The 14,154-nt window shown below is 39.6% G+C and overlaps 1 protein-coding gene across 5 annotated transcripts in view; it reads right to left on the bottom strand.

The window, feature by feature from the left end:
• The window catches only part of LOC308107265 (kinase suppressor of Ras 1-like), a 43,500-nt gene extending 36,827 nt beyond the window's left edge, over positions 1–6,673 (bottom strand). For 3 of the 5 annotated variants that reach the window (XM_080459524.1, XM_080459525.1, XM_080459527.1), the window contains exon 1: positions 6,442–6,673. Coding sequence is in view for 2 of the 5 variants with exons in the window: in XM_080459521.1 (XP_080315647.1) it covers positions 739–810 (72 nt within the window). In the remaining 3 variants the exon portion in view is untranslated. Of the gene's footprint in view, positions 1–738; positions 829–6,441 lie in introns of all 5 variants that reach the window. The other 2 variants (XM_080459521.1, XM_080459520.1) reach the window with 1 other exon arrangement.
• Positions 6,674–14,154: the final 7,481 nt, after the last annotated feature.

The following is a 14,154-nucleotide window of genomic DNA, read 5'->3' on the forward strand; positions in this document are numbered from 1 at the left end:
TAATAATGTGTTTGTGGGGTCTGGATCAAAGTAATCACAAACAAACATCATAGTAAACCATTAAAGTACACTATTCAAGATTGATGCACTTCCACCTTTGTCCACTAGTATGGTGTAACGGGTCCTCAGATCATGTTTCCTTGAGTTTTGTGTTTTTTAACAAGTTGTCACCATGGTGATCTCATGTTTAAATAATCAACTGAAAAATGATCTCTCCCAGGGTATGAAGTGCATTAAAACATAATTTATTGCAGTTCAATAGATCTTTTTGTTATGTTTATCATAAACGCTGAGTTGCGATAATAAATGTGAAACGGCAGCATGTCTTGCAGCCTTACTTTATGTGGCCCACGGTTGTAAGGAATCGGCATTTGTGGCATGGGCAGCCCAGAGAAAGAGTCTGCTATTGATACATGTTTTTAGTTTTTTTTACAATTTTAGACCTTTTTATTTTTAACCTTCAACCAACAAACAGGAGTCGTCAACAAAGAAAAGCTCCTTAACGTTGGGCACAACCCTCACACCCGGCTCTGCTGCTCATTATACAAACGTGGCACCTTTTCCAAGGCAATAAACAGTGAATCCTTCAGATATTACAAACTGAAGCCTGAACCGGTAAAAAGTTGTAAAAGTTCAACCACAACAGATTCCAAAATGTACTGAAATGTGGTTTTTAACTGTTACGTAAAAACGTATATTCTTATGTATGTGCAAACACACACACGCACACACACACACCTGTATGAAGTGCGGTGTGAGGCCAGCAGCCTGCAGCCAGTCCTCCAGAGACTGAGCCGTGCGCCCCTCCATGCAGTTCACCAGCTTCTCCTGCAGGGGGACACATCACAACCTGCTTCACACAGCCGGTAAACACACAGGGGGCACCTTCATCTGAAACAGTGTGAAAAGTAGGTCGGAGGCCGTGGTGAGACTTTTCTATTTCTATTGTGAGTTGAAAGAGACTCAAACGTTTGTTTAAATCTTACAATAGGCATGATGAAACACAAGTACGATGTAGAATAATAGATGTTGAGGGGAAAAAGACAAAAAAAATGTCATTTGTTTTTATCCTGTGAAGTGAATCTGGAAAAAAGGGTTATGATAATTATTATATCAAATTTTATGGATAAAACACTTTTCATTAAAAAAAATCTCATCAGAATGAAAATAAAACAGCACCTCACATTGAGTCAGGATTCATTTTTACCTGTTTAAAGAGATAATTAAATGATATGTTAGAAACAATGACCTTTGAGTTAATCGATAATCAATGTCAAGCAGTGTATGTAAGTACAAAGCAGCCACAAAACAGCAGTTCAGTTTGAGGAAATCCCCCATAACTGGTGTCCACCTCAGACGTCCGCTGTTGTGTAACACAACGTGTAGGCTTATTCTCTTTTTTTTCATTCTGGTGATCACTCGTGCATAACGTGCATTAAGTATATAAAGAAAAAAATACACTTAATCCACACAAGTCTAAAAAGATGGATCATTCATAAAAATAAAAGATTCAGATATATAGAAAAGACACTTAAATGTATATTTTCACAGTTTTAATTCACCAATATCAATAGGTTTGTGTTCTGGATGCACATTGTGACATTAGTAAATGTCTTTTTTTGTGTGTAGATGTAAAATAAAAATTATTAAATAACATTTATAACTTTAGTATTAGTATTACAACTGTAGAAAAATGATTTGAAACCACAAAACATGAAACATGGAACCAGAAAAAAAAAGAAAACTTTAAAAATGACTGAGCTGCTGTGCTGCATGGTGTTTGGTTTGTTCCTGAGATGAGTAAGTCTCCGTGCAGACGGTAAGAAAGAGAGAATATTTCTTTTCTTCCTTGTCCTCTGATGTATGCTCTCACCCCTCGTCTCTATCTAAAATCAGTTTAAAGCCACAGACGTTTTTTTTCTTTACTCTCGCTTGCGGCTGTGGAAACAACCAGAGTAAAGTCCTTTCAGATCCTTAAAAATGCAAACGAGCAAACTTTCCCCTCCTTCTTTCTTTTCTGAAAAACAGTAATGAAGAGCAGCTTGTATTTGAATTTAATCTTCTTTTTTTTTTTAATCTTTGCTTCAACTCCACTGTATTTAATTTAGTCTGACTGGTTATATCATTCTAAGCTCCTAAAATATTTGATAACATCTTTGACTTTGAGTAACTTTTTGAAACCTTCTAAAACCGGTTAATATCTGTGATAGCCTTTGCATTGCGGCGTCCCTCAGGGATCAGTACTGGCCTCACTGCTTAATTACCGATATATCACTTTACATTAAAATAGGTAAAAGAGAATCAAGCAGTTGTTCTAGTAGCGTTTAAATGAGGTGTGGTAATAGAGACAAATGTGATCATGTTTCAACATTTTATTTGCACTGATGAACAGAGAAGTACTGTAAATGTATTCTTCTATTATATTGTATTTTTACCTGCTTTTACCTGCTTTTTTGTGCAATACATCCACCCCCCATATTCTGTACATGTCCACACTTATAGGCACCATGTGCATATTTTTCTATTATATTGTATTTTTATCTGCTTTTTTTAGTTCCTGCTATGTGTGCTTCTTTCTCTGTACTATCCTGCTGTACCACTGCAAATTTCTCCACATGCGAGATAAATAAATTGATATCTTATCTTATCTTATCTTAAATACTGTACGTATTACTGCTGCTGCTATTATGTGCATTTTATTCCCCATCTCAATCTCTATATTACTGTGTGTATAATACATTTTTATTCATCGAATTATCTATTTATATATACATACCTGTAGTCTAGTCTGTGTGTGTATCTATCCCGTCTATAACTGCTGCTGTGATGACCGAATTTCCTCACGTGGGATTAATAAAGTCTGATCTAATCTAATCTCTAATTTGATGTATTAACTTGGATATATTTGCTGTGAACTTAGTAGCCATTAGTCCAATTCATAGAGTGACTCACACTGTGTAATCCGCACTGTTTCAACGTGGCATTGCTCCATAGGACCGGGTTTTTAGGACAATGTTAAAACGCTGTTGAGAGCCGTAAAGCGTCAGTTTGCACAAAGCAACACCTGCACATGCGATGAAGAGTGTGCATGTTAACAGGCTCTATCTGTGGCTTCATCTCCCTCTGCTCCGCTGCGCCTCGGTTTCATTACATGTGCCGCACGGTCGCACGTTGCAGGGCGGCCTCGGATTTCTGACTCGGGGAGGGACGGGGACGTGCTGTGAGAGCTGCTTCATGCTCGTTCAAGCTGGAACAAGTAGAACGGAGACAACTGGTGGACGTCAGTCTGACCGATAAGGCACGTCGCTTTTAAACAGACATTACTCGTAATATATATTACTGAACTACCGAACCAACTACTTTCCAAAGTAACTGTCAAATTGCAGAGGTGAAATTGCAGCAACTACTCCGGCTGCACTGTCGTATGAGAGACGTGTCGCCGATTATGAAACATGTACAAAAATAGCATTTAAAAAAAACGGCCCTGTCACAACGCAAGAGGAAGAGCGCCGGAAGAACTTCACCATCGTCAAAAAGTGTTTGTAATTATATCATCTTCACCTGATGTGCCGCAGCATTAGAAACTTTTCGATTGTGTGTTTTCAGTCCTTTGGTTTTTAGGCTCAGGTGTCAAACAGTGGAAATTGGTGCAGAGCTTGTTTGTGTACTCCGACAGTGGAAAGAACAAAGCAGAGGAGGAGGGGTGTGCAGAGAAATTCATGCAGGCAAGAAAAAAAAAGAAAAAAAAAAACAACAACTGACAAATCCACATGAGAAAAGGTCAGAAATACGAGGGAAAGGTGACATGGTGAACAGGCAGCTGGGAAACCACACGGGGGGGGGGGGGGGGTTTCCAGTCTCTCTTCTTCAGCTTCTCATTATTGTGGCTGTGATCTTCCACTCTGCAGGCCGACCACTCGAGGCGCTCCTCAAACACGACGCTCGTCTTTGTTACAGGAACTTTTAATCTCATCATTTCGTCACACTTCTCAACCCGGCTTCATATGAGGTCCACCGACACACACAGTGATTCCTCTATATAAAAGTCTATAGAAGACTTTCTTCATCTCTATACTCCTTTGCTTGTTATTGACCCTCTGCTGCTGCAACAACTGTAATATCCGTTCGTACTAATAATCTGATTTAATGTAAATAATGACTGAAGGCAACCAACCATGCATCAGGCTGAGACAGAGGAGGAAGAAGCAGCAGGTGCATGAGTTAACCCTTCATGGTGCAAGTAACCACATGAGTCAGTTATACCCCATGCTTATAAGAGAATACTAGTTAGAGAACAAGTTACTTTTCTCATTTAAAAAATATTTAATAAAATTCTATGTATACTAGAATGAATTAACAGGATTGTTCATGCTTCTTTTAAAACATCCAGTGAGACTATAAGTTGTGAAGAATTGGTCTGTTTTACACTTTTTCATCAGATTTTTATAACATTTATAACATGAAATAAATTTATTTTTTTTGTTTATTTTTTCAAGGCTGATTCTAAAAAACTCCCTGATGCCATATCCAGATACGTCGTCGTCGTCATTTTCATCCAAATGTGCACGCAATGTGTGCGGTTTTGTTGTAAAAACAACCAACAGCACCAACTCATGGCCGGGCATGCTCACTGCACCGTTTTCAACATTTCCGCGCAAACATACGTTGTTCTCAAAACGTTGCTGTGTAAACAAGAAACTTTACGCAAATCTAAAAAAGTTTGCCACCATTTGACGTCGACTGTGGGAGTTCTAATAACAAGTAAAGATACAGAGCTGTGTGCACATGGAGACGCCACGGTCGAGAAAGGGAACGGTTGCATTCACGTTGTGCAGCGCTCACACGCTCCAGCCCCCCCATCAACATGTACCGCCAGCCCGAGCTGCGGCGCCCTTCGCCCTCCCCTCCCACCGCCTGATGCGTCACGCCACTTTTTCTCGCCAAGCAGGACACGCTCAGAACGCGTGGGAGGGAACCACGGGCTAAATTTAGCCCGGTGACACAAACATTGCACTCGAGTGGGCCGAGCGAGTCGCCACTCAAATACAAACGTGCGGACGGAAGATCAGGCGAAACGTCACACTGTGACAGAGGCACCGTCACAAATGAATAAGAAACCGTTTTAATGTTAGTTTTTCTTTACATTAGTATGTTGATGAGTGTTAAATGCTTTTAAGGACCCGTTTACACGACAACGTTTTCAAGCAAAAACGCTCCGATTTTGTCACCGTGGAAAACGCAGGAAAACGCCGCGACTGCGCGTGCGCACCGCGGCCGTAGTCAACAGTTCTTCTGGAAATTCTGTGTGAGCAGATGAACAACAACAACAACAACAACAACAACAATGGCGGCGTCCAACCTTGTTTCTCTGCCACCGATCATCGATTATAGTGTGTTGTTCTCTGTGCACGCGCGTGTGCGTGGTTTCGTTAGAAAAAACAACCGACGGCCCCGACTCGTGGCCTGGCACGTGAACTACATCATTTTCAGTGTAAACAGGCTGATGATTCTCAAAACGTTGCTGTGTGAATGGGAAACTTTTCAGAAACGAAAACAGAAAAACGATAATTTTCCACTTGAAATGTTTTCAAGTGGAAAATCATCCAACGAATGATGGAGCGAAGGTTATGTTTCTGTCTACGTGTATTTAATTATTTATTTGATTTGATTTGATTTGTTTGTTTGTTTGTTTGTTTGTTTGTTTGTTTGTTTGTTTGTTTGTTTGTTTGTTTGTTTGTTTGTTTGTTTGTTTGTTTGTTTGTTTGTTTGTTTGTTTGTTTGTTTGTTTGTATGTGTTTTATCAACTTTTCGCAAAAACCACTGACCAAAGTCACATGAAATCTTCAGGGAAAATTTGTCATCATCCAAGGACCAATCCATCAGATTAAGGTACGTGTATAGTTCTAACGAGAGCGTCGTTCTAGTTCTGTTTCTTTGTTGATGTTATGAACTGTTACAAAAAGCTCAGCAAAACTTCACTTTGAATGATGTTCCTCCATTAACAGCATTTTTTTTTTCTTGATGTGATATTTTAATAAAAAAATTCTGGAATATAAAAAAGTGGCAAGACTTAGTTATTGGCTTTGGAATTAATTCATCACATTTCACCAAGAACCAAGAAGCAATATTTTCTGTGTAAACGGAGCATTTAAAAAATAAATGAAAATAAGGCCATATTGGGACAACCTGGCGGCATGAACATTGGTCCCCGGGCCACATGTTTAACACCCCCTCGTCTCAAACCAGAACTGACAGAGAGAAAACTCTACCACTGTGAACCTCCACATTTATAACAGCAGGAATGTTATTAAAACTGAATCAGCGCTGAGTTTCAGACACACATCATATAAAGATGTGGCTGATATCTGCAGCTGGAGCAGACCACCTCCTTCAGGTTGTGTATTTATGTTGGAGTTGGAGTGAGGAGGGTCTCCTCTCTACCTGGAGTGAGCGGATCTTCTGGCTTCTGCTCCGGAGCGCCTGCTGCACGCGGAGCTCTCCCCCCGCTTCTGGAGGTCCGGACACCGGCGTAGGACCTTTTCTGCTCCCCCTTCCTCCTCCATGGACCTCCCTTCCCCCCCTCCTGCACGTGTCCACGACCACCGACCAGCGACCTGCGACCAGCGACCTGCTGGAGGACCGCTGCAGCCTGCTGCTTCTTCTAAACCCTGCGAGCTGTGACGAGTTTCCTTCTTCCTGTTCTCATCAGAGAGCAGCTGCTACAAGACTCCTTCCACAAAATGCACCATGGTGAGGCAGTAATCTCAAGTAATCTGTAAAAATGTCATAATCATTCCATAAAATGCACCATGGTGAGGCAGTAATCTCAAATAATCTGTAATAATGTAATAATTATCCCATAAAATGCACCATGGTGAGGCAGTAATCTCAAATAATCTGTAATAATGTAATAATTATCCCATAAAATGCACCATGGTGAGGCAGTAATCTCAAATAATCTGTAATAATGTAATAATTATCCCATAAAATGCACCATGGTGAGGCAGTAATCTCAAATAATCTCTAGTAATGTAATAATTATCCCATAAAATGCACCATGGTGAGGCAGTAATCTCAAATAATCCCTAATGATGTAATAATTATCCCATAAAATGCACCATGGTGAGGCAGTAATCTCAAATAATCTCTAGTAATGTAATAATTATCCCATAAAATGCACCATGGTGAGGCAGTAATCTCAAATAATCTCTAATAATGTAATAATTATCCCATAAAATGCACCATGGTGAGGCAGTGATCTCAAATAATCTCTAGTAATGTAATAATTATCCCATAAAATGCACCATGGTGAGGCAGTAATCTCAAATAATCCCTAATGATGTAATAATCCTTCAACAAGATACACCATGGTGAGGCAGTAATCTCAAACAAGCTTTAATGATGTAATAATCCTTCAACAAGATGCACCATGCAGCTACTGATGATGGAATAATCTGCAATCATCTGTAACAATGCAATTATCCTTTTAATCCATTTAGAATTTTTATATTCAAGCATTTTGAAAGTATATATTCTGACTGAGTTTATTGTGTTGTGTTTGTTTTATGCCTTGAACTGGGACTTCCAACTGCAATTCTATTGTGCATATAGACGCACAATAGAATTGCATAAACATACAAGATAACATAAACATAAAGATTCTGATTGTGATTTACAAATGATGCAGTAATCTGCAATAATCTCCAATAATCTAATAATGTCCAATAATAAATGTTGAAAATATGACAAAGTAACAGTGGAATAAAAACTCTGTAAAATCCAAGGTTAGAATTTATATATTCATACACAAAACATTAATCAGACACGGCGTGTCTGACTGAACACAGACAATATAAAATACATGCTGAAGTTTTGCCAATAAATTACCTTCATAATCCAGAAAATGCATTATTGAAACTAAGATTGGAAAAATTAACAAGGCAGCAATTTGTAAAACAAAAGAAAAGAAACTGTATACAATCTTCAAACATGGGGTGAAGCATGATGACGGAAGCGTCATGATTTTGGGCTGCTTTATTAAATTCTCACAATCATTGAGTTACAAAATGTTAAATTGGATTTCCACCAGCTGAGATTCCAGGAAATTAGATGATCCAGCAGGATGAAGCCCTCAAACAAAATAAGTTAATATCCCACAGCTGTAAAGACGTTTTACAATTATGAAAATTAACTTCAATGCAGAAAACTAGTTTGTTTTTTTCCCCCCCGACAGGAAAGAGCACTGTCAAAGGTTTGACGGTGCTGCCCTCTTGTGGCAGATCTGTGTCAGTGACAGTTTAAAACGAGGCCGATGAAGGGAGTGACCTCCAGCTGGTGCCAATGCTTCACTTTTTAATCTACAAAACTGATCCGGGCTTCCTCTCACTGAGAATCATCAGTCCCACGAGCAGTTTGATGTAGGATGAGTTCACTGCAGGATCGACACGGAAAAAGTCGAATCATCGGTCAAATCCAGAGCTGAACTCCAGAAACTAAAACATTTAGTATTTTATTAATCTGCATATGTTGTTAAATGAACCCTCACATTTCATTCATTTCCACCCACAGTGAGGTATTTCTTTCCAAGTTCTGCCTGCGTTGGTTTTTACCACACACTTTTATATTTACCGATGATACAGTTCACAACATCTGTGTTTAAATTACATATATTAAAATGGTTTCTGTTGTTCAGTCTCATAAGGATGTTTCAATTTTATTATGGTTTTAGTTATTTGTTGACATTTAGCTTCTTTTTTTCCCCTCTTATTTCAGTCTTTTTAGCTGTTTTACACATTTAAGTGGTTTTAGTCATAAAAGCAATTTTAACTAATTTAGTAAATAAATCCTGTCTAATGTCACTGTACCATAGTTTAGTACATCCATACCTCACATATTGTGATATTGTCCAGGCTGCCTCATGTCCTTTCCCACTTATTTTTTTAAAGAATGATCTCATATTCCAGGAGTCAAGACTCAACTGCACCTCTGTTTAGAAAGTTAAAAATTTACCAATGTCATCTATTAATCCTCTACAAACATGCATATTTACGCATAAATTCATTAATGATAAACAAACCCTCCCAGACACATTCTATTACTCCTTCCTCTGACCATCAGACATTCACCACGGCCCAACGAGGAACTTAAAACATTTTAAGTAACGTCCAACCATCAATATTCTGGAACTTTACAGACAAATCATTTAAAATGCTTCCCTCTTTGTCCATTTTTAAAGCTAAATTACTTAATCATCTCGGGTCCAAACAGTATCCCACTGAGTTTGGTTTGAGTGTTTTTATTAGCAGTTTCATCTGCTTGTTGTTCCTTCACCCGTTTGTATTTTTAGTTTCTTTACGGTGACGCTTGAGGATTTCACACCAGCCTTTGTATGAAATTATCCATCATATTCTTATTTTGTGCAAAAAAAAAGAAAGAAAAACTGTGGTAATCATTTCAGCTGCAGTTTATCTTTTTAGCCAGGAGGTTTAAAAACAAAAAACTACTTTTGAAAAACAGTTATTTTCAAGTTTTTTTGATCTTTGGGAGGACAAACGTGGAGAAAACACAGGGAGAACGTGCAAACTCCACGCAGGAAAGACCTGGCCGGGACTCAAACCTTCTCAGACTTACAAGCTACGAGGCAAAACTGCCGCTCACTCCTCCACCGTACGGCCGTCAAACACTCCAAAGACACGATTTGTCTCCCTGTTATCTCTACGAAGGACTGGAAGACACGTTCCAGCTGTGCTGCTCACACATTGTCCAGTACGATAGAACCTTATCTAGAGCGTCGGGTGTAAAAGTCTCTATCTGTGTCGGGGGTTTAGTTTATTTGTTTTTTCCCCGTGGCATTGGGAGGTGACACTGTCCTCTGAGGTGAGTGATGGAAATGAACTTGCTCAGTGGTCAGTGTGACCGTCAATCCTGCGGCCAGTTCACTGCAGCGCTTTCACAAGAGCTGGCACTCTGGATTCCTCCGTCCGCTTCGTTATGGAGGAATGCTGGGAACCCTGCTCCGACAGAAGCTTCTGGAAAGCCTCTGCCAACGTGGATTGTGCTTGAGGCTACCATCATACAAAGCTACTGAAAAGAAAAATTAAGTTGCGATGACGCTTTATTAGAGACACGTCTCATCATGTCCCTCCTTTGAAGACAGTTTGAGGCGTGATGAAAGAGTCTTTATGATCTATTATCACGTGTTACACGTTGGACTGTGGCCAGTCCAAACACTGAGGTGTGTTTACACACACACCGGGCTGTGTTGCAGGGTGTGTTTGCAAAATGTCTCTTTATGTCTCCCGGTCCAGAACTCACTGGCTGGACAGTCCTGCTGGAGACGAAACAAAGCTGCCACTGGCTTTCTGTCAAATTCGAAGCCGACATCAGAAACCAAAGGACGGTAGATTTTAAAGCTCGTTGCACACGATGATCCAGACTACACACTTCATCACTGGGAGTTATTTTACATTTTTCTCGTAAAAAATTTGAACTTTGAACTTTTAAGGATCTTTGCCACATTAAAACCACAAAAGTAGACGTATTTTAATGGGATTATACGTGACAGACGAACACAAAGTGACACATAGTTTATAACACTGCCTCCTTCACTCTGATCCCCATAAATACAACCCAGTGCCACCAAGCGCCTTCGGAACAACAGAGTCCAACCTGTGATCGGTTTAATCTCAGAATAAATCCAGCTGTTCCGTGTTTCAGACGCTCATCGGAGAACATCTCATGACAAACAGCGAAGCACAAACACACGGGTTCGGGTTACACGGTTCAATTCGTCTCACAACTGCATGTAAACATCGAGAGAAGTGAGGAAGACCATCTGCTGGATGTTTGGGGAGATAATGAAGGCTGCATGAGGCTTTTGTATTCGGGGCGGATAAAATATCTTTACAGTGTACAGTTTACACGTGGATCCATTCAAACATCTTTTTTCCACCAAAGATTCTCTTCATGATTTGACATTTTCAGTCTTTTTTTTTTTCTTCTCCTCTTTGAAACGAGTCCCTGAGCTCCCTGCAGTGGCCCCCAGTACAGAATCGGGCCTGTCGCCAAGCAAGAACCTGAAGTTTGGTATGTGAGGGGTTGATTTATGACAGGAGTATGAGGCAAACACAGGTCGGGACAAGGATCCACGCCTTTACAGTTCTTCTCTTTTTAACTTTGGTCTGAGAAGCACAGTCTCTTCTCTGGACACGTAAAGGTCATCAAGCACTCGTTCACAAAAACACGTCGGCTGGAACAGAATCGCGGGGGCTCGTGTGAAAAGAGAGTATTTGTAAACCACAAAGTCCAGATTACAAAATGTACTGAAATGTAATTCTTAACTGTTTGCACATACGTAAGAACGCGTGTGCAAACATACACACACACACACACACACACACACACACACACACACACACACACACACACACACACACACACACACACACACACACACACACACACACACACACACACACACACACACACACACACACACACACACACACACACACACACACACGGCTGTCAGCAGCAGCAGCTTCGTCGTTAGGAATGACACAGATGATAACGGTAACAGAAATTAAATGATCTTCTAAATCAAACAGGTTTTGTAATCCAGTATGTCGGAAGGATTTTTTTATTTCCAAATTTAAATTAAAAAAAAATTTTTTTTAAAACTTGATCCCTCCTGAAATAGTCCCGTTCTGCACCGTCAGCATCCATGACTGTCGCCGCGGCTTTAGAAATGAATAGAAACCCCCAAAATGTTTTGCACAACCTTTTGAGTTGTGCAACAAGGATCAGCTGATCACGTGGCGAAGCTTCACATTGACTCCACATCTTCTGCCCTCCGTCAGTTTCCCTCCGTCAGTCGTGACATGAAGGAGGAAGGCCTCACATGTTGGGCTCAGATGGAGGCAGGAAGAGTGGAAGTTGATGGGAAAACCTGAAAAACAGACGTTTGTGAGCTTCAGCGGCTCTCTGTGAGTGTGAACGTGTGTGTCTGTGGCGTCTGTTCCTTTAACCAGGTCATTAACCCACGTTAACACAATGACACACACAGTCAGGACACTCCTTTTGCTTTCGGCTAAGTCCTCAAATGTGTACATTCTGCTGTGGGTGCAGATGTTTGCTCACGCAGGTCATCTTCTTCTAGAAGGTGTCCGGACTTATGTGGAATCGTGTTGGCGCTCGAAAAATGTGCCGAGGTCAGCAGGACCTTTTCGTTTCTTCTCAGGGATTAAAAGGATTTGAGACACGTTAACACATTCCTGCAACACAGCCTCGCCTCGCCTCGCCTCGCCTCCTCCACCCTGATGTGCAAATGTGTCCAGCATGTGTTATCAGAACAAATGTTCATTTAAAGTGAGACTGGAAAAAAAAAAATTTAAAAATCCCCTCTGTAGCCGTTAATAAAAGTTTTATACTTCTTATTTTTTTTCTGCCTTCTGACTGACCCACCCTCCTCCGATCCTCCGGCCCTGGAGAGCTCATATCACAGCCATGACTCACTTCCTGTTTGCTCAGGCTGCTTCACATTCTTTTTACACAAACGCCACAATGTCACGGGGACTGTGACACAAAATACAACAAACTATTTTATTTTAAAATGTTTTTATTATAGCAAATGAAAGGTAATAGATTTAAACAGGACTTACACATACAGAGGTCATTAAGCATTTTTTTTCCCAAATCCCCAAATTCCACCATAAGGGAAGCAAGTGACCCACCCACTAAAAACAGAATTTAAGGCATACATTAAATGAAATAAAACATTTTAATAAATAATTTTAAATTTTAAATTTTAAATTTTATATTTTAAATTTTAAATTTTAAATTTTAAATTTTAAATTTTAAATTAGATTAAATTAGATTAAATTAGATTAAATTAGATTAGATTAAATTAAATTTAATTAAATTTAATTAAATTTAATTAAATTTAATTAAATTTAATTAAATTAAGAAATCATCATAATGAATAAATAAGTAAATAATAGAAAAGTAGAAAAATAATACAAGTATAAAAAAACATAATGGAAATGAATGAATCGATAGCAGAAGAGTAACAAACAAATATTGCATTCGGATCAAATATAAAGCAGCTGCTGAGCTGCAGGTTGGATCAGCCTGCTTGTAATCACTGGCCGCCCTGGATTTATACTGACAGCGTTCACAATACCTTCACAAATGCAAGTGACCCTGTTTTGTTCTTAACAATTATACTATATAATACAGGGGTGTCAAAGACGTTTCAGTTCAGGCGTCACCTTCGGCACATTTTTATCTTGAGTGGGCCGGACCGGTAAAATAGTGCCATAATAACCTTTAAATATAAAATTTTATCTTTTAAGGTTGAATGTTTTCTGTTTTCAGTTGAAAACTGTAAATAAAAGACCCGATTAAGCACAAATTGTCCCGTAACTCCCTTCAACGTGCTTCATCTTCTCCACGTCCAATCAGTTTCCACAGTGAGGAACTAATCACTGACATTAACATATCTCAGTAATCGACTGACACGGCTGTTGTAACTCCATCATGTTCAATTTCACGCATGCACAAGACCCTTAATACATGTGGTTGTTATACAGTGCTCACTTCTAACCACATAATCCACAACAGGGTGAAACAAACTCCCAAGTTTGGCAGCAATCTTCTTCTCCGAGGCTCCGACAACTCATTTAGTTAAATGAATAGAAAAGTGAATACAGACGAATAAATATCTTAGTGTGCCGTCATCCATTACCCGCTCTCTTTCTGTTTATTTGGAACTGCCCCAGTTACTTTATCTATTTATATTTCTCACCTGTTCTAAACCTGTTTTCAGGTTACCTGTCAGGTACCTGACCGGGGCAAGAGAACGACCCATCAAGAAACGGGAGAAGAAAGAAGGGCTGTGTTTGGAGGAGGATCAGGGAGGATGGATGGACCCTCCTTTGGCATTATGGGATTTCACTCCCCTTCGGCCTCAGTTGATCCCTTCCTGACGAATTATCTTTACCACGGGCGACATTTTCAAGTGAAAACGGAAAAATTCTTGTTAACATTTTGGGAGTCGGTTTATACAACGACGGATAACGCAACTTTTTGAAACAGCTCCCAAGGTGGTACGTAAAAAAAAAAAAGAAAAAAAAAAAAAAAGAAACCATCGTCTCC

Source organism: Lipophrys pholis, assembly GCF_963383615.2.
Source record: "Lipophrys pholis genome assembly, chromosome: 3".
Classification (NCBI taxonomy): domain Eukaryota; kingdom Metazoa; phylum Chordata; class Actinopteri; order Blenniiformes; family Blenniidae; genus Lipophrys; species Lipophrys pholis.